Source organism: Vanellus vanellus (assembly GCF_965231255.1).
Source record: "Vanellus vanellus genome assembly, chromosome: 19".
Classification (NCBI taxonomy): Eukaryota; Metazoa; Chordata; class Aves; order Charadriiformes; family Charadriidae; genus Vanellus; species Vanellus vanellus.
This window is the reverse complement of record NC_138924.1, coordinates 10,628,908-10,649,158: the sequence shown is the minus strand read 5'-3', so window position 1 is coordinate 10,649,158 and position 20,251 is coordinate 10,628,908. Positions and strand designations below refer to the sequence as shown.

The following is a 20,251-nucleotide window of genomic DNA, read 5'->3' as shown; positions in this document are numbered from 1 at the left end:
TACCGTACGTGTAAGAACAGGATAATGGCTGAAAGGATATTTATGCAAAAGCACTGCTGTCCTCAGAACAGAGCTCATGATTCCATTAAGAAAACAAAGTGTGTTGAAAACCTGCTTTTTGTTTGATTACGTTCTGATGGGCTCATGCGGAAGCTTTAAGTCCATCTGAACAGCAAGAATTCACACCGCTGGAAAGAAGCGTTTAAAGTAGAAACAGGTACACCAACTTTTACTATGCATATTAATAAATATTCTTTATTTAAATTTTGCACATTGCGCTTTAACATATTACATCCAAAACATTTTGCAAATGGATGTCTACTTTGTAAAATCTTATATTCAGCTCATTGTCATTCTGTACAGAATTATAGGTACAACATTACTTTGCCACTAGTTTGCTTTTTGTAAGTCTCACAGTAAGAGAAACATTTAATGAAAAGAGATGGCTTAAATTATGAGAGGCTTGCACAGCTACTCAACTAAAGATACAAGCCTGAAGAAAGAACAAAATTAATGAAATCACCTCCACCAGCCTCCCCAAAAAACCAAGAAAAAAAGAATCACATTAATTTAAGATAAAACTTTGCCATAAGTCACTAAATTAAGTTTTTGAAAGAGAAGGCGCAGTAGTCATCTTGAGAATTTCAGTGAAAGACAGAGCTACGTTATTGTATTTAGTTCGCTCCAGCCGTTGTCAACCAACCGTTACAAATGGGCCCCTTGTGATCATTTAAGCGGCAGTATTTATTAAATTTCTCCTTCAGATGCTGTCGGTATTGTTCTCTATTGCTGTAAAAAGACTTGTTGTTTGCCATAAAGGACTGTATTTCATCTTGTGAGATAAAGATTTCCTCATCAGAAGTGCATTCAGACTCATCCTGTAGATGAAAACAGGTGTTTAAGAACTCGAGCATTGCCCTTCCCGTGCCGTGCACCCCTCCTGCAATTGCGCGCATTCTCTGCGGTTGCTCTGAAGGAAGACGCAGCCCTGCATGCCACGACCCCGCAAGGCTTGGCTGGCTCACCCACCGCCCCACTCACACACACTGCTCTGGGGGTAAGAGGCAGCCTGCACAGTCAGGACACCGGCCAGAATAAGCTTCGGAGTCTTAGCATGTTCCCATTGAAAGAGGATGGCTTTTATCGGAGGTTAAAATAAAAAAAAGGAAAAGAAGAAAAAGGATGTAAAGCAAGGGGGAGGAGGAGGAGAAGGGAAGGAAAGGGAGAGAGAAAAAAGTTGTCCAAGGGCAGTAGGAAGTAATATTTGAGGCACGAAGGCAGCAATAACGCATGCTTCGTTTTATGGAATACTACAATCCTTGGTAATGAACACTTATAATACAAGTTCTGTCACTTGCATTCCAGTGACGGGCAATTTCTCCTCCTCTGCAAAGCATCCCAGTTATATACTTTACAGAGAACACGCACAAGTACACAAATGAAATGCTGGGAGAGTAAGCTATGAATTTTAGGGTCAGTTACATTTTCTCTTGTAACAGTTCCTCACCAGGATTTGAGTTCTAAACCCCATCCTCAATCCCAAGGATTTAAAGCAGTATGCTACAACCTAAAATTCAAAGTAAGCGGTTACTTACAAGGAGTTCCACTAAGCTCTTGGCACCTTTTCCAGTATCAGGAACAAGTGACATTTCTGTAGGTTCTGCAAACTGTGACACATTTTTCATATGCTCAAACCAAGGCAACTGCTGCCCGCTTTTTTCTGAGCTACAGCAGCTTGCAGCATGTGTGTCTTTGGTCTTGTCGCGATGAAACTCTGTGTGCATGAGATTTCCTGAGGTCTCTCTGTTACCCGGATCTGCCATACAGCTTCCAAGTTTCTGAATCTAAAATTGAAAATAGCCTGTAATGAACTTCTAGCAGTGTTAAACCCAAAACATTCAAGTTTCAGATGGAAACAGGAGAGAAAGAGGAAAGGAAAAAGTTCAAAAGGAGAGCAAGGATATACATTTTTTTAAATATGTGTGCCTGGGGAAGAGGGGGGAATGGCACATTAATTCACTGAGAGTACACAGAAGTGCACATGCTTAGGAACAAAGGAGAGAAGAGACTCCTTCTGCCACAGCCTATTCTAGGAAAGACCTTCACTTCAAAATGTGGATGGGGAGGTAACAGAAGACCCTTGTTACCCCATTTACAGCATTAGTCACAATCAAAATTTGAAATACTTTTGTAAGAACTTTAAAATGTATGTATTTAAAGAAGCATTCTGGAATAGCTATGTTCCTTACATGTTCATTCTCACACTTCAAAGTTTTACTTTTCTTTTTCTTCTTTTTGTTTTTGCCTTTTGTGTTACTCTCTTCTGAATTAGCCCAACATTCCACGCAGCTATCTCCATCCTCCTCTTTGTCGTCACAGCGATGGACACATGAATCATCTCCTGCAAAAGACAGGGAATTTTCTTCTCAGATACATTAAGTGTTGTGGACACTAAACCAGTATTGTGCTCCTACCAGACCTACCATTTTCGTCATGGTTGCAAATCCCTTCAGTGCAGGCCACATCTGATCCCTCTCGAGATCCTGTTTCGCTGCCCTCCATGCTGGACGAGTAGCCGCAATCGCTACCATTACAGTGTGGAGATAAACCTGAGACGAAGTGAAAAGTTACAGTAATCTGTAACAGCTGTTAATTACTTTTTCATTATGCCTCTAACAAGGAAGAATTCTTAAAAAAAGTTATTTTTAAAGAATAGCTAAGCATTGTTTATCCCACAAACAGCACATGTTTTTAAAAATGAAAAATAATGACATTTAACATACCTTTCTTGATTTTAGGTGAACCTAATAGGGTACCACTACTGGGACAGGTGCAAGAAGTGCTTTCATTAGTAACAATTACTTCTACACAATTGTTAGCTTCTTCGGTGCTACCACAGGCTTTGCAACTACTTTCCGAGAAGTTTGAATTTTCCTTAAAACAAAAACAAACAACACTTGCAAGTACTGAAAGTAGCTCAACCAGCATCTTTACAAAGGGTACTCCTTCCACAAGCAAAACCAGCTGACACTGACTGATAACAGACACAGCATTGCTTATAATTCTTCACGAGCACAAGACAACTGGGGGGGGGGGGGGGGGGAAAGCAAACCACCTACTTTCCCCACAATAATACAACCTACAGCTAACCCATTAAGCTCAGGCAAGAGATGTAGAATAATGATTGCACTTACGTAGTCAATTAAAGCTTTCCCCTCTCCCAAAATTTAATGGTAATTGTCTGCAACTAGCATTGGAGTCCCCATATTCTAAGTCATCTTTAAGAAAAGATAGTTGGAAAGTATTCTAGCATAACCTCACCCCCTAGATTTAGGATTTTATTAAAAAAAAAAAAAGAAAAAAAAACAAACCCAAACCCTCCAAAGCTATGGAGTTCCAGGCAACTACTTTACAAAAAGACTGTACTAATCTGCAAAAGTATTAAATTCCACTAGCGATCAAAACCAAGTTCCCCAAACTGAAAGAAGAATTCCAACACAGAACAGTGAGCTGATGAATGAAGCACCAAATGAGAAGTCTAGTTATTCAACAGCAGCAGAGAGCCACGGCTATCAGTGTTTACCTTTGCTTGATTTATTTCCTTCTCTTCTGTTGCCTGCAAAGGAGTAGGGATCTCACACACACACTTATTTTTCCGTCTGTTCTTTCGTTTTTGGCGCTTCTTCTCTTGTTTAAGCTCTCGCACTCTTTCTTCTTCTGAAAATTCTTCACAGAGCTGTTCCAATCGACTAATACCCTGCACTTTTTCCACAGCCATCTGTTTGTAAGAGGTTAGAGCTATTTATAGATGCTAACACAATTCAAGCTTTTACATTTATAAAAGAGGAGGAGGAAAATAGCTGGCAAGTACTTTTTATAATAAAGTCACAGCAACGCAACTATTGACTATAGAAGAAAAATACCTATCCGGATTTAGTCCCTAAATTTAGTTTGCTGGGGAAGATGTATGTATAGGGGAAGCGCTGTATTTAACTTACAGCCCAAATTCACAATTTTCAGTAAAAAGTTGCAGGCTTGAATGTGTTTTTGGATCTGTGTTTACGTGGTAGATACCCTGATTATCTAACACAGCAGCACAGAAAACCACATTAGAACTACTGCTACAGAATTCCTGCAGCTCTTTGTCTAGGGTAACCAGTGAAAAATCTAACTGGTTTTCTAGGCAGTCCAATTTTGAAGGGTAGGCACATCTCAAAACATAGCATGTATCTAAACATGTTCCTTAATATTAAATTTAGAACAAATATCATAACGGCACATCTACATACAGAGTTACAAGAATGTAGTTAAACTAGTAAACTATTCTGGACCAATGCTCCTACAGAGGTAAAAACAAATTCATGGGAGGGGTGGGGGGATGTTTCAGGTCACTCTGGGAACTCCTTAAGCCAACACAAGACATCACCATTCCCGCTCACCTTAGGAAAGGACTCCATATAAATATAGAACAGTTCCGTACTTCAAACTCATAGCCAACCTTGCATACCAGTATAATTACCTGAGTTTTACAATGTAAACAAATTTTCAACACCACAGCTTACTAGACTAAAAAAACATCAAGACAAAACCCGACAAAAGTGCCAAAGTGTACCCAGACCAATGCCACTTCCATAGCATTGTAAGTCTTAAAAAAAAATTAGTTGTAACACCCCCCTCCCCCCCCCCCCCCAAAAAAAAAACCCAAACCTAACTAGATTAGGGTTCCAGTATGATCTTTCCCAAACTGATTTTGTTCCTCCTTCTCTGATGTTTTAGAAGGTTTTGGAGAGAACAGTCATTATGAATGGAAGATAAACAGAACAAACAAGATCTACATCGTCCCAAAGGCGAAGTATACTATTGGCATACATTAAAGGAATTACATGGAGTTCTGACAGAAGTTCAAAATCCCGCAGGATTAAAGAGTGCATTTGGAACCCACTGAATGCAAGTGTTACCATTTAGCAATTTTGTAATTCAAAAGCACATGCTCCATTTTTACTAATAAGCCAAATAAAAACTGTTGTAGCCAGAGCTTCTTTAAAAGCTACCAGAATACCTTCACTGCGAATTAAAAACACAGAAGATCCAGTGTACTGTAACATGCAGCTTGGAAAGTAAAAGCAAGACTCAACCTTTTCTGTTCCAGCAGACTCTGCATTGCAATGCAACGTCCTTGCGCTGTGCATTGGTATTACACAACCGCTGCCTGCAGTGAACAAGGCATTGAATGCAACACCCCTGACGCTCCTTCCAGCCCAACATTAGTAGAAAGCAGAAAAATTATTTTAGTGAAAATGCACACAGTCACTACAGCGATTCAAATACAAGTTAGATAAAATTTGATTTTTACCTCAAAGCTTTTGCGTAAAGCATCAACGCCTAGGTAAAAAAGCATCTGCCACGTTTGTTCCTCAGCCCGCAACTTTTGCCAGATTCGGTGTAATCTTTCATAAAGATGAATACCCAGACAGGTCAAAACTTCTTCTTGGGCTATGTCTATTGTCTTAGCATGCCTTTCTCTCCGTCTAAAGCAAGAGTTGAACCAAAGTATGGTTAAAGTAGCTGGAAGTCTACCAAGAGATCAAAGCAGGTCAGTGACGTATTTTCTTTATGTACAACTGAAGATATGTTTGCATGAGCAGCTTTTCAAATCGAGTTCTGCTGTGCTACATGCGGATGCAAAATAGAAAGGACCAGGTCAAAACCACCACTCCATTCCTGAGACATTAATCTGTGCACGGCACTGTTAAGCTGCACTGTGCCTTCCCTCCTGTGACTTCTGGAGGTGTTGCCCCAGCAGTCTCTGCTTGCTCCTACGAGGAGTGATCAACAGAGTTTTAATGTCAAAGAGATGCAGCCATTCTTAGGTTTCCGAGAACTTGTATTTAGTTTATATAGCAAATATTTCAGCTTCCTAGACATTTACACGTCAGTTAACTGAAGCTGAATAAACACATAGAAGTTTATACATTACTTACCGTACAAAGTAAAAATATTTCAGTACTTATCTGCATCTACCATCAATTAAAGAAAAATCATTATAAAGGATTTACCCTCCTAATCAAGCAGTTTGGATTGAGCTCTAAAGATACTGAGCTTGGAATTGTATTTTTCATTGGAAGATTTTATGATGCTAAAGCAGGATCAGAAATTAATATAATATACAAACTGTGACAAAATTAAATTGAACACTTGGCATTCGGTAAAATTGTCAACCAAGGTTCTCTTTCTATTTCGCATATTTTGAACACCTCAATGGAAAAGCAGGCAGCCCTGGTGAGTGAACAAATGAACTAGACATTTGGCAATTTCCTCCAGTCTTGCCTTCAGAGTTAAATGCACTTTAAAATCAAAAGCACATATAAAATCTTCGCTACTTCAAAGCACTATCTGGAAAGTCTACTTCAATATGAATATTTACATTTAGAGGTTTATTATGCAGCAAGGAGGCAAAAATCACTTTTGCAAAATACATTCAATAATAAAATAAAGAAGCAAAGCGCTAGATAGCCCACTCTAGCAAATTACATACTCATACCCTCCTGCGAACTCTGGTTCAGCTCGACCCAATAGGTGCGCGATGAAATCTGTTTCACAGCATACATGTATATGACGTTCGTGGGGACAGCAACGCAGACCCTCGTAAAGTGCAGCGCAGTAGCCCTTTTCTTTGCTGCAGTCTAGCTCCCCAATAAGAATATTGTAAGCCCGAAGTACTTTATTTTTGCAGTCAGTGCAAAACCTGTGTCAGAACAGAACATAACAGAACTGAATTCTTATTCAAGCAGAAATTTAGACACGCTTAGTCTAAGTTATAATATACTGAGATATTTAATAGTGCACGCTATATTTAAACTAGGTCACGTAAGGTTTACGTTACTTCAAAAGGTAAAACAGGAAGCCTTTGGCTGTAAACCACATAAGTTTACTGTATGTATTATACTACCTATCGTATATTACAAGGCTGGATATCAACTTCCGTGCTCCAAGGCACAAATCAAGCTAATTGTTAATATAAAGAAATTCCTATATGGATATGCAATTCCATACTCATTCAAAGATCAGAAATCTAACAGTGAACAAACTGAACCATTAGTATAAGCCAGGACAAAATTCCTCTCAAGTAACACACTCCAAGTTACTTTATAGCAATTATTTAAAGTATACTCGAGTGATAAGCAGTAAGAAAAGAAGTTTCCTCTGTTGCCTGCTGTATAAGAGCGATGTTTCCACTACAAGCACCTTTAAACATATTTTGAATTGTTAGATGACTGATTTTGAATTGCAGATGACTGCACAGGTAGCCAAACAAGGTTTATTTATAATACAAAGTATTCAATTTAAACATGTGATAGCTGAGATAACTAGTATAAGAGTATGGTTATGAAGTTTGTTATAATTAAAACACAACCAAATTAAGCTCATTCTGTTTTATAAGAGGAGTAATCTTCAAGAAGCTACAAAACCTCTTGCTGTATTCTAAAAATGTAAGTCAGACAAGCTGCTCACATTTCAGCTTGAAAAGCTGGCTCTTCACGCCATCTCTGCACGGTGTTTTTCCCTTTCCTAGTTTGCCCAGTCACTTGACAACACTAAGTCAAACATATTTTGATGTTTGATAGAACTATGATAACTGGCTAGTTTCTGTGGTGAAAGGAAAGAAAACAGTAATATTATTGCAGGTTAGCATCAGGAAGGCTGCCAACACCATGTTTAATGTCACAGGAGATTAAAGTTATTTTGTTTCCAAAGTGTTATTTCCACACCACCACCACCCCCACACCCATCTGTGCCCCCCCAGTTTGTATCAGAACCTTCAGACTACTGCAAATAAAAACTTTTTAATCAGCACGGTAGCTACTGTACACATGCAGCAATAATTTAGTGGCCTATTTTTTCCCCTGCAAGAGAGACTTAATAGCACTAGCACTACTAAGTCACAAACAACTGTTTTAAAAGTGATTTAACAAGCAACACTGAGCCTAAAATCTGCTTCTATTAGTTTAGTTCACATTATTTTGAAATTGCACATACTCCCTGAAAGCCTAAAAGAAGGCATAGTCCCAAACAGAGTAGGCTACTTGTGAAAGAGTAAAAGAATATACACAGTTTTAATACATAAAATAGTAAATCATAATTTAATCCTAACCAAAAAAAAAATCAGACAAGTAGCTATGACTTCATCTGAGGTCTCCGCATTTCCCTGACCAGAACCCAGAACAAGAGGTAAAACACAAAATATTTCACCATCTTTGTCTCATCAACTGTTACAATGCAATCTGGCAAGGGTCTTAGAGCTTAAGTTTTAGAAGGGTATCAGAAGAATCCTCTACACTTTTAAACACTGTGTCAACTCTATATACATTTTGATTTGAAAAAAAAAAAACAAACAGCATGTATTCTTCAAAATGAAGGTTTGTCTTTGTTCTTTTAACATACCTGTGTTTTCGTAGATAGGTTTCTAATGTTTCTAAAAGACAACTAGAGTCAATTAAAACTACTTCATCCCTGCATTCCTGGGACATGAGCTCCCACACATCCATCCAACAACCCCTGCAAATCATAAGAAACAAAAAAAAATGTACGTTATCCTGTTCAGGGTTGAGAAAAGAAGCAAAATAAAGCATTGCTGGTTTACCTGACTGCTCCCTGGAAAGGTCCACAGTGGAAAGTGATGCTACACTTGCTCGCCCTCCTTCTGTCTTCACTATTTTTCTTATCTGCACTTAATTTCTCTGTACTGAGTGCGCTACTTCTCCCTTCACTGTCACACAGTATTAAAAAACATTTTTTTTAAACCTATACCATATATATTATGAACTATTTTTCCTAAACAAATGCTATGAAAATGCTACCGTGTTCCGTAATTTACTCTGAATCCTTTATAAGCTAAGCCTTAACTTCCAGTAAAGTTAGGGTCAGACATGAGACACAAATTTTGCTGTCCATGTGTATAAACCCAGATTCATAATGACTTTTTAAAGTAACAGCTGAAAGGCAGTAATCATTTTTCAGAATATTACCTTAAGTATAAACATATACCAGTTTTAATACTTCTGGCAGATTAAATTTCATATAACAACTTACTCAAAAACAAAACAAAAACTCAAATAAAAAAGCAAAAACAAACAAACAAAAAAAATCAAACTTCCAAACATCTACCGCCATAAGAAACCATAAAACACCCTACATTAAATTTCCAGAATTTGTTAAAAAAACCAATGCTTTATAACACATGTTTGGATATGCTAAAAGTACACTTACGGAGCAAAGAACAAACTTTAAATAGCAAGTCATGTTTACTTACAGGTTTGCCTACACTTGACATTTTATCAGAACGGTCATTTCTGTTTAAGCTCATGTATGGATACAACAGAGCAAGAAAACAGGGGAAAAAGCACTTCTATTTAATAATTAGCTCCTCAAGAGTATTTATGTATGCTATTATCTAGTTTGCCAGATCATATGGCTTGCATCTATTAGAAGTTAAAAAGCTCCTTATCCCCGAATGGAACTGCGTAGCCATAAACCAGGCACATTGAAACTGAGGACGTCAAGTAACTCTCAAGTGGTATTAGCTAGTTACGTAACTTGTATAATTAAACACACAATTACAAGTCAAAGCCTTTTCTGTGCGTATAAAATGCCTAACCAATGCAACTCATCTGAAGAAGTTTCTTGTAATGAAGTAAAGTGGAAGCTCTAAGTTGATAAATAAGATTTGTTCTGTAAGACAATTCTATTTGACACCTCCAAGTCTAGGCCGTTAGTGTGTTTGCTTCCACTCAAGGCAGCAGATTTATTTGGAGAAATACCAGTACTGATACGCCCCGATCACTTCTGTAGCATAACAAACGGGTATTGACTGAGCAAGCAGAGAGCAAGCAAGCCACGTTTCTTCAGCAAACTACACTGATTGTCCACAAGCCACATTATCAGATAAAGCTGAAAACTTTACTTGCAAGATATTAAAACACTGCTCTTCCACATATTCCCTATTAACCTGCCAGCGTTCAAAATACCAAGGGGATTTATTCCACCATGAATTGAGGAATTAAAGGCAGCCTTTTCCTCTCTAATCATTCAGATTCAGAATTGTTCTGCCTTGCCAAAATAGTAAGTGCATGTTCCATGATCTATGTTCTTACACAGAAAAGATTAATCTTACAAAAAAAGGCAAATAAACCCTTTCATAATGCTTTGAATTTGGTTCATTTTTAAAAGAAATATACCCCTGTACCCCTATGATCTTTTGCTTGTGTAACATAAGCTTTAAACTATTTATATGAAAGGCCTGTAACCAAAATATAATAGGAGATAATTATTAGCTACCACCATCCTCAAGCAGCACAAGTAAAAATCAAGTGTCAAATTCCACATGCCTAGCGTCTCAAGAGATTTATCTAAACCCAAAGAGACCTGAGTCTGCATAGAAAAATATATGTCCTGTAACTGGAAACCACGATCAAGCTCTCACAGGTTGTATGCTTCGCCAGAACACAACTGACTAAAAAAGATCCTGGACACTCCAGCTAAGCATAGTAGTAAAATTTATTGGTCATCATATAAAGAGTAAAAAAAAAAAAAAAAAGAAAAAAGTCACCCCACAAACAAGAAACCCCCCCAAAATCCACAACAGATTTGCAGGGAGTGTTTTTCTGGTTAACAGCTGGAACAAATCATTTCAACTTCAAGACACAGAGGCATATACCCATCTTTTTCACTAGTGTATTCAAAACATGCTGTCACATTTTGAGAAAATACATTTTACAGAGTTCTAGTTTTAACCCTGCAGTCCAACCACAATAAAGCCCTTTATTAATAGTTGTGCAAGGCATCTTTAATAATCTCAAGCAAAATGATATATATTTCTTTAGCATGTACCCTTTCACCCCAATGTGAGAAAAACTGCTGATCAATCATTTTGGTGTAAATCATGGAAACCAGTTTGCCTTTCTCGAGCATTGCTTATACCACAATGCAGAAGCCGTGCACGCCCTGAGCAGAATATATTCCAAGTTATGTCAGACAAGATATGAAAAGCGCATCAGAGAGCGCTGGTTCATGATGACCAAGTTGTGTTTTGGCAACTGGTTTTGAAATTAAACATGGATATTTTTATACCAAAAAAAAAAAAACAAACCCCACACAACAAAAAAACACCCCACCACCAAGTAAAAGACCCAGAATCCAAGAGGCAAAAATGGAGCAGCTAGACCTAACAACCAAGTTTTGGGAAACAGTTGATTCCATATAGTAGCCTTAAACTTCATATGAAAGCATCAGCAGTTGCCTTACAGAGCTCTGACAAAGGGCAGAGGGACAACTCTCACAGTGAGGAAGGAGAACAGACCTTACACTGGGAGGGCAGAAGACCTTACAGCACTAGTCTTGTCCAGTCAAAGCGTGAGCTAGGGCAGTGGGGAAAGTATTAAACATTCTACCGGTAAGACCATTGCTCTTACTGCACAAGAAAGGGCTAACGACCTTCTTATGAAAACCTACGGAGAAAGACTTATGCCCTACAACGCACCAAAACTCCTGGGTGCCTCTGTTCCTCTCCCCCACAACTATTTGGGTCTACTATAATCCAAATAGCTTGGAGATCACTACTCTGGCAAACAGATAACAGCGTGAGAATTGATCTCAGTGCTTAAAAATAAATTACTATCAATAGTTTGGCTCCTTAAAATATTTTAGATTGAATTGTGCATGTTAAACACAAACTTACCCCAAAGGTTTTGGTTTGTGTGTGTCCAGGGAGTGTAACTGACATCTCTTGTTCTTCTTACTTTTGGGAATTGCATCAATCATATCATTCAGTTTGGACCTATGAAAAAAATGTAACTTAGTATTCTGAAAACACGGTCATGCAGAGAAATTTTAAAGGGATTGGTTCAGCTCACGTATCAGAAACAAGTACGCTAATAAACACTAAATCTAAAACTTTCCTCCTTTTCCCCATTTTTACTTCTTATGACATACAATTCTGCAGTACACAAGGAAAATACAGTACAGATTTCCAGACAAATCCTAGCAAGCAAGATAAGGACAACCCACAACTTAAAAAGCTATTGTATAGCTTCATAAGTAACAGACCTCAAGCAATGACACCTATTTCAAACGTGTAGGGAACCACTACAACCACTTTATCAAGTTACACTGCCTCATCCTCCGAATCTCAGTATCCCCAGCTCTGCACTAACCTTTCCTACTCCTCACTGGCCTGCTAACTGGAGCAAGAATTAGAATGAGCTGAAGCCAACTGGAAGGCAGAGGCACGCTGTGGCGAGCAGTCACTGTTTGGTCCGCTGACAGCTGAGAAACAAATGGCACTGAGACTGAGGCTATTTATTGTGCTAGCCAAACCCAAGAGCTTTCACTTTCTCACTGTTACCTTTCTACCCAAGAGTAGAAAAGGTTTGGTTTGGTTTGGTTTTTTAGGGGGTGTGGTGGTGGTGGGGCTGTTAATTTTTATTTTATTTTTTTACATGCAAAGTAGTGGGGCGAAGAAACACTCTTTTTCCAGAGATAATGAAAAACCCACAATGCCTATTTCAGATTAATGACTAAACATTTTAATATTGGTATCCTTCAATTGCAATCACGGCATTTCAACTGATGATATGAGGTCTCTTTGTTTTTGGTTTGTTTTTGGTTGTTTTTTTTTTTTCCCCATTTAGGCAATAACTAGTTTAACGTGGCTGTAAAAGACAAGTATGTACTATAAGATTCAAACTTGTGACAATTCAGTATCACCAACAAGAAAGCTGCAAAGCCAAATGCACAGAAAGGGGCTTCCCTTTTCCCCAGATTATTATTATCTCAGCAATTCTAAGACATCTGTGGGTCTAACTTACCCGTGCACATAAAACAGTGTATAAAGCTTCTTTGCATCAGTCATACAGCTTCGAGTTACAGAAAGAACCCCTTTTGGCCCTACAGTTAGGGGCTCAAGTGCTGGATTTCCAGACTCAACAAGCTGAGAAAACAGACGTTCCACACTACGACGACAGCCGACACACGGGACCAGCTGAGAAAGTGCACTCAGAACTTCACGCGATGTCACCATCATGGCAATATTTAGATCCTGCTGTTTAAGCATGCTATGTCTCTGAAAAAGAACAAGAAATTAAATAATTAAAATAAACAAACACACATCTTAAACCATTCAAGATTTTTTCACTGTCAATGGCATTTCCTTATCAAAATACACTTGTGGAAACTGTATGCAGTGCTCAGAGTTTCAGCTCACTGTCTTACTGTAGATCACTTAAAATACTTACTGTATGAACAAAACCACACTTGCTAATATCATAGGAGCAGTCCTGCTTCAAGTCTTAGTCTGCTCTCTGGAAGGAAGCAAATATTTTTCTCCTCTTGTTCCCTCCTCCTCCCACTCAAATCAGCAAATGCTGCTTCCAAACAAATGGCATACCTCCCTGTCCTTATCGGGAAGCCCTTTTTTCTCCATCTCAGCACAAGACATTTTAGTAAAGCAGCTCACAACCCTACAAGTTTTCATCTTCTACTCACACTCATCTTTGAGACATAGAAAGGAAATTCTTGGATGATCGCTGGCATATATGGAAATCTCATTTACAACAAACTCGTAACGTTCAGATCAAGACAATTTAGCAATATTTTTCCTGGAAGGCTAAATGCTATGTCGCATTACAATTCTAATACCTGAAATTAAAAAAAGCCCACATTACTATTCAGGGTGAAGTGTTTTACTTCAGTAGTGAACTTTCAACGTGGGCTTATAATAGAACATTAAAGAGAACACATTCTAACATTTCTTACATCAACAAACAATTTTAGGAGTTTCTCCTGGTTCCACTGTCAAACACATCCAGGCACACATACACGTAAAAATCACGTACCCTTCTATTTCTTTTAACTGCTAAATTACTGGCTCGGACTTCATCAACACTGAACTGCCACTAGCACAGCTATGCAGAAGACAGAGTCCCTTCCTCACACACCAATCAACACATCTACACTTAGATTATCAGTCTGGCACTTTCCAACATCATCTGTAAAAGCAGATGCCTGTCAGTGTATTAATTATCCTTTCTGTCTGGTTATACAAAGTACAGCTTTCTAACCATAGTTGTATCCTCACAGGGAATATTTTTCCATTATAGTATTTTCCGTATTATTGTTGCATCATACCACTTAAACACTCCTACTGTAGAAATGACTTGTCACAACTTCTGGGGAGAGAAATAAAAGCCTGTACAACATAGCAAAACTAATCAATCACATGAAATGTGTAAATACATCAACTGAAAAGAGAAAATATTTTCAGCTGATTTTATGTAATACATGTTATGAAAAGTAAAGCTCTTATCAGTTAAGATTTAAGGTTTGTGCTCTTAAAGGCAGGCACATTAAATAACCTAACAAATGATATCACTCTGCAATAATCTTCTTTCCTGTAATTAATAGTACCAGTTACAGCAACAACAGGAATGAGCTATTTTCACAACACAGCTATGCTTTATATGCAGCATGCATCTGAACTGCTGCTGTCAAACCGCAAGCGAAGAAGTGCAAGCTGCATATCAGCAAACTGGCCTGTTCCTTTGGACATCAAGTGGTGCAATTTTTTTATTTGCTACAGGTGTTATGGTGCTATGGTTATTTGCCAGAGTGTTCGCAGATAAGTTTCTACAATTAAAGTTTCAGGGGGACCACAAAACCGTCTCTCACTATTCAACTGTGTGTAATCTATAAACTGGCACATTAATTCTATCTTGGTATGGTACTAATCATAAGAATTCAATCTCAAGCAATGCACACTTCCACTTGAAAAAACAGTTCAAAAGTATTCAGGAAAACAAAAATCAAAATATATTTATAAACTGTAGTTTCCATTAAGTATAAATCAGCAGTGTCCAGAAGATGCGTTGGTTTTAAAAGTTTTCAATTCTAACTAGATATGCAGCAATTACCTCCTGACAAGACAACAGCGTATAAATGCTGTGAAATACAGAAAACGAATGCACCCGGTGTACTTTGGTACCGACACATAATTGCATATAGGTGTGGACATGTCTTTTAAGTCATTCCAGGAATGACAACCTCCTAGAGAAGTGAAAGCACAAATTTAAGGAAAGTAAGATCCAATATGTGGCCTTCTTAAAAGACAGAAGGGTGTATTTACCTGAATGAACTGTTTTAATTGTGCACCGTTATTCTGATGTCCATCAAGGTTTAGCACATTATCAGGAAATTCCATCACCATCTATATGAGAGGGGGTGAAAAAAAAAAAAGCTTTCAGAAAAGAAGTCAAACACAGAGCATTAATTTATTGTACTTTCTTGTGGGAAATAAGACAGAAATTATGTTAAAACCTCATTCTTTTCATGTAACTACTGGCTTGGGAAAGGATAAAAGTAACAGTTTAAGATCGTGAACGTATCAGCAAATTAACTAAATGTTTCACTAATATAATGTTCTAGCCGCAGTTTGTAAATGGCAACTCAAATAGTTGTAACAGAGAAAGCAAAAGTTGCTAAATGGAACATCAAATTACACTATCTGCATGACTTGAGACCCTGTTTCAGTTTTTAAAAAAAATTGTACTTCAACACACTGAGATCCAAATTGATTCAACAGCCTAACTCAATTTATAAAGCTATGAAGAAACTGTCACAACAGTTTAATGACCGAGTAGACTCCTTCAAAGGCTAATTTAAAAACATATTAATCCAACAAGGTACTCCAAGGTACACTTTGTTTTGTATGATTGCAGCTGCAACTCTCAAGAGGCTCAAAGTAAAACGTTAAGCCTACAGAACAGTGTGATTACTTGTAAGTAATTAATAATATGTCTTTTCCAATTACTGAGCAACAAGAAAGGGCAATTTCTTGGGGGATGGGAGCGGTAATCAGTAAAATAATTTTCAGCCAAAAATCCAACTTTACAACCACAAAGAAAAATGAAGCCAACTAGAAAAATGAATAAAGACTGGCTTAGTTGATCTTCTTTGTCCAATCTGAGCAATACAGAATTTATCAGTATAAGTACTGAAAGCTCACTTTAAAATCTGAAAGACAAAATAACAACTTTGGTTAATAACTCTAATACCAATCAACACCAAATGCAACTGTCCAATTCATCCTTTTTCCTCCCTCCACCATCCCTCAATCGTCTAGTAAAGACAGAATTCCCTGCCGTCTTCATAATTGCTGACACTACCTCCAGAGAACCCATACATTTACTTTTACAGGCACTCAACATCGCTCCAAAATAAACATCTACTCTCCAAGGCCAGAAAGCAAGGCAATATTTCAATATCACATGTGCTAGAATTGGAACATTAGCACAGGTGCCTTATCTTTGTGCAGAACAGTGTTACAGTCAGTGCTAACTAATTCTGACCTCTCATGCATTTCTCTTCCAGTTTCCCTTGCCTCTGACCCATACACACCGAGCAGCAGCACAAGTTTTTGCTCTGGAATTACAGGCTTCCTACATTGCTAATTTGATGTTTCTGTGGGGAATGAGCTACATGCAAAAGTAAAAGCTCTATCTGCTAATAACAGAAAGAAGAGAAAAATCTGCGTACTTTTTTTCCCCCTCACCTTCATCTTCCACTATCAGACAACGCCCTTAGGTGTTTTGTACAACAGAGTGAAATTATCAAAGACTAAATTAATTCATGTGTCTGATGAGATTTTATTAAGTGGTTAAACATCAATCACCATCACACTCTGAACTGGAAGAAAAAATTCCCATAATACCACATCAAATGGAATGCCTTCTAGAAATCATAAAAGCTTCTTAAGAAATGAAAAGGGTTAAATATTTAAACTTCCTTTAATTTCTAGTTGAGCCATAAGAAACAGAAAAGTGAGATGGTGAACAATTCATTTAGAGGAGCAGTATCACATTGCACCTAAACAGCTTTCTGTGCTACTACAAAGCATTACAAGCTTCTGAGCATTATAGGCCATTCATTCACTAATTTGCAATCACCAATTCACTATTTCTAGATTTAAGGCATAGGTGAAGTCTTCCAGTCCTGTTATTTTTAAAATTTGAGTTTTAAAAGAGGTCAACGGAAGCCAGTTACTATCAATAAACACCACTATTTTTTACAGATAATGCTGCAGATGTAAAATTATGTTTCAAAGACAACTGCATGTCCTGCAATAGCTCTCATTAAGAATTTAAAACATAAATTATAGAAGACCAAGACAAGGAAGCTAAGAGTTCATTCACTTGCTTCTGCAGATTTATTTAATAAAAGCCTCCAGAACCACCTAGAAATCCAAGTACTTTGCAACAACAGTAACAGAATGGAAAAAAAAATGGACCCAAGATAAGATTTCTTCATGGTAAGGATGACTTGCACTTGCATAAATGCCTTTCCTCCAGATGGATACAAAACTGATTTACAGTTATAGGAACCTCCTCAATCATGAGTATGGCTTGCCTCTGGTGTAAGAAGTAGAAGGATACCAACAACGTAGTGCAATTGCACAAAGTTTGGGCCTGGCATCAAATTCTGGAACTAAACCACAAATGGAATGTTAGGTCAGTTGAAGCCATCTACCTGATGCCTGGTATAGCCAAATTTTCACTCCCTCTCTCTCAACCTATTAAACACAACAAAGGTAATATGCATGGTAAGTCTTCTAGTTGACACAAACTAATAGGTAATTTTTATTAGGGAGACCATGGGAAAAAAAAAAAAAAAAAAAAAAAAAAGAGAAATCTAAGACCTTAAAACTACACAGAGGGGCAAAATAACTTTCAAGGTGTGGCCAAGACATCAAAAAACCCCAAACTTACACTGTTCCTACACAGCACTGGGTTTTCCAGGTAATCAACCATTCTAGGAGAGCTAGCTCTTGTTTTGGACAACTTAAAAGGAAACTTTGCCTAACGTATAAGCACAGTTTACCAGAGATAATAGACTATGAAAAGTCAAAAAACAGTGATGTCTGGTAAGTTAATAATACGCCGTCACTTAAAATGATCAAAACTAAAATACAGCAAAGACCCTTTCTTCAAACATAGCAAAACCAGATGGGATTGAGACAAATAATCTTTAACAGTGGGGTGGAGGATTAAGAGACTGAGAATACTCAGTTGTTTTGGTCTGGAAGATGGAAGAAATTACGTTACAAAGTTGATCAAGTTCACTGATGCAAGTCAGGCATTCTCCCATACTAAAACACGAGATTAGGAATTTAAAGCACATACATTTTACACCATTTATAGTAGCAGCACTTACTGTCACACCACTGACAGCAACAGAAATCAAATATGAATAATTAAGATACCCAATTACACTATCTAAATCCAATTTTATTTTTAACCTGACGTTTTCACACTTTAAGAATTAAAACAAATGACAACTGGCTAGTTAGAGAATTTTCTTCCATTTGCTCTGTGCTCACCTACGATGCAATTTCTGAGCCTTCCTCTAAACACGTGAGGAAGAGAAGAGACTAGAGAGCCTCCAAGCTGCTTTTAGTTCAATTTTTCCACTGAATCTTCTGGAAATGGCAAACCCCCAATGTTTTTCAATTCAGAATAACACACTGAAACGGAAACTCTCAGGTTTGTTCCTGCAGACACAGCAGCACGTTATTACAGACTCGATAACGCTTATTTAAGACGAAGCTTTCACAAACACCCTTAGCCTTTTCTTGCTTATTTAAGAGCATAATAATTATCTAGTTGTAAACCTGGGATTTAACGTTAATATGGCTCCCTTCCTTATTAACTGAAAGACGACTTTGCTCCACATTTGGGCTTGGGCACCGAGACACGCTTGCCACTTGAAAACAAGTTACGGGCAGGCCCCAAGACAGCAATAACTTTCTGATTATGCGGTTTGCGTGTTTTCAGAGCTGGGAATCAGATAAAAAAAAAAAAAAAGTTGCCCCATTAAGGGCTGTTGCAAAGTCCCACAGGTTAAGGCTGCAGGAGCAAAGGAGGAGGCCCGTCTGGAGGAAAGGCCTCGGCAGAGAACGGCAGCACAGGGCAGGTGGGGGGACAGGGGGGGTTGGGGCACTCACCGTGAGGGTGTCATCGATGTAGAGGGGAATCTGCCTCTTCTCGAAAGGGAATTCCTCCTCCCCGTCCCTGCAAACCGCGACCAGCCGCGCCATCTCCGCCGCCGCTTCCTCTCAGCTCCAGCCTGCGAGCAGCCAAAGCCCGGGGAGGTAAATACCCGCCGCGCTTCCCCGGCACACTTTCACCAGCCGGGCAACAAGCCTGCTTTACCCCATCGCCTGATTCACCACGCCGGCCCCGCCGCCCAACCCACGCCCGGCGGCTCTCAGCCTGGGAACGGGACGCAAACCCACTGCGGGCCGGGGAAGGGGAGAGGTGGGCCGGCTGGGAAATGCGACATAACATGGAAGAAAGGGAGGTGGAAGGCGGGGAGGGGCGCACCCGGCCCTCCGCCGGCCACAGCCCGGGGTAGAAGGCCGGAGGGAGGGAGGGAGGGAGGGATGGAGCTCCCCCCCCCCCCCCCCCTTCCCCGCCCGCCACCGGCCCAGACAGGCCGGCGGGGGACCCGCCCAGCCCGGAGCCGGGGGGTTGCGGTTCTCTGCCGCCCCCGTCCCGCCCCGCGGGGGCCGGGGAGGGAGAGGAGAGCAGCGGCGGGGCGAGGGGCCGCCTCCACCTGCGAAGCGGGGCCGCCTCTCCCACCCCTTTCCCTCCCCGGGAGACCCCGCTGGCGGGCCGCAGCCGCGGGGAGGGGGCCCGCCGCCCTCCCGCTCCCCCGGCTCCAGCCCGGGCCCGCCGCTACCTCCCTCCGGCGCACCGGGGAAGAGGGCGAGACGGAGGGAGGAGAAGGGGGGGGGCTGCAGCCCCGGCGACGCGGCGGGCAGACCCACCCCTCTCCTCCTCGTCCTCGCCCGGCCTCCAACCGGCGCGGCGCGGCTCCCCGCCCGGGGCGGCGATGGCGGGGAGGCAGCCCCGAACGGAGGCAACCGGTGGGCCGGCTCCGGGCCTCCCCTCTCCTCCCGCTTCCCATCGGTCGCCTCGCCCCCCCCCCCCATCCCCGGGCCTATTACCGGCTCCTCCGCGAGTCGGCAGCCCGGGTGCTCTGACAGGCGGGCGGACACCCCGAGCACCACCACAGAGCCGCCTCCTTCCTCTCCCCCTCCCCGGGCCCTCCCCACAGCCGCCGGCCCCGGCCCCGGGCCGCCCCGCCCTCCTCTCGCGAGAGACGGCGGCCCCGCCGCTTCACCGCCCCCGCCTCCCCCGGGGGG

At 40.3% G+C, this 20,251-nt stretch overlaps 1 protein-coding gene across 1 annotated transcript; it reads right to left on the bottom strand.

Moving 5' to 3' along the window:
- Window positions 1-139: 139 nt before the first annotated feature.
- On the bottom strand, window positions 140-20,135 carry GGNBP2 (gametogenetin binding protein 2). The gene is made up of 14 exons (XM_082493160.1): window positions 20,054-20,135; window positions 19,049-19,170; window positions 15,176-15,256; window positions 12,864-13,117; window positions 11,735-11,833; window positions 8,443-8,556; window positions 6,542-6,745; window positions 5,354-5,528; window positions 3,584-3,778; window positions 2,784-2,934; window positions 2,484-2,609; window positions 2,250-2,401; window positions 1,596-1,844; window positions 140-878 (listed from the first exon to the last, which is right to left on the bottom strand). The coding sequence occupies exons 2-14, from the start codon at window positions 19,139-19,141 to the stop codon at window positions 675-677; spliced, it is 2,097 nt and encodes a 698-aa protein (XP_082349286.1). The 5' UTR covers window positions 19,142-19,170; window positions 20,054-20,135; the 3' UTR covers window positions 140-674.
- Window positions 20,136-20,251: the final 116 nt, after the last annotated feature.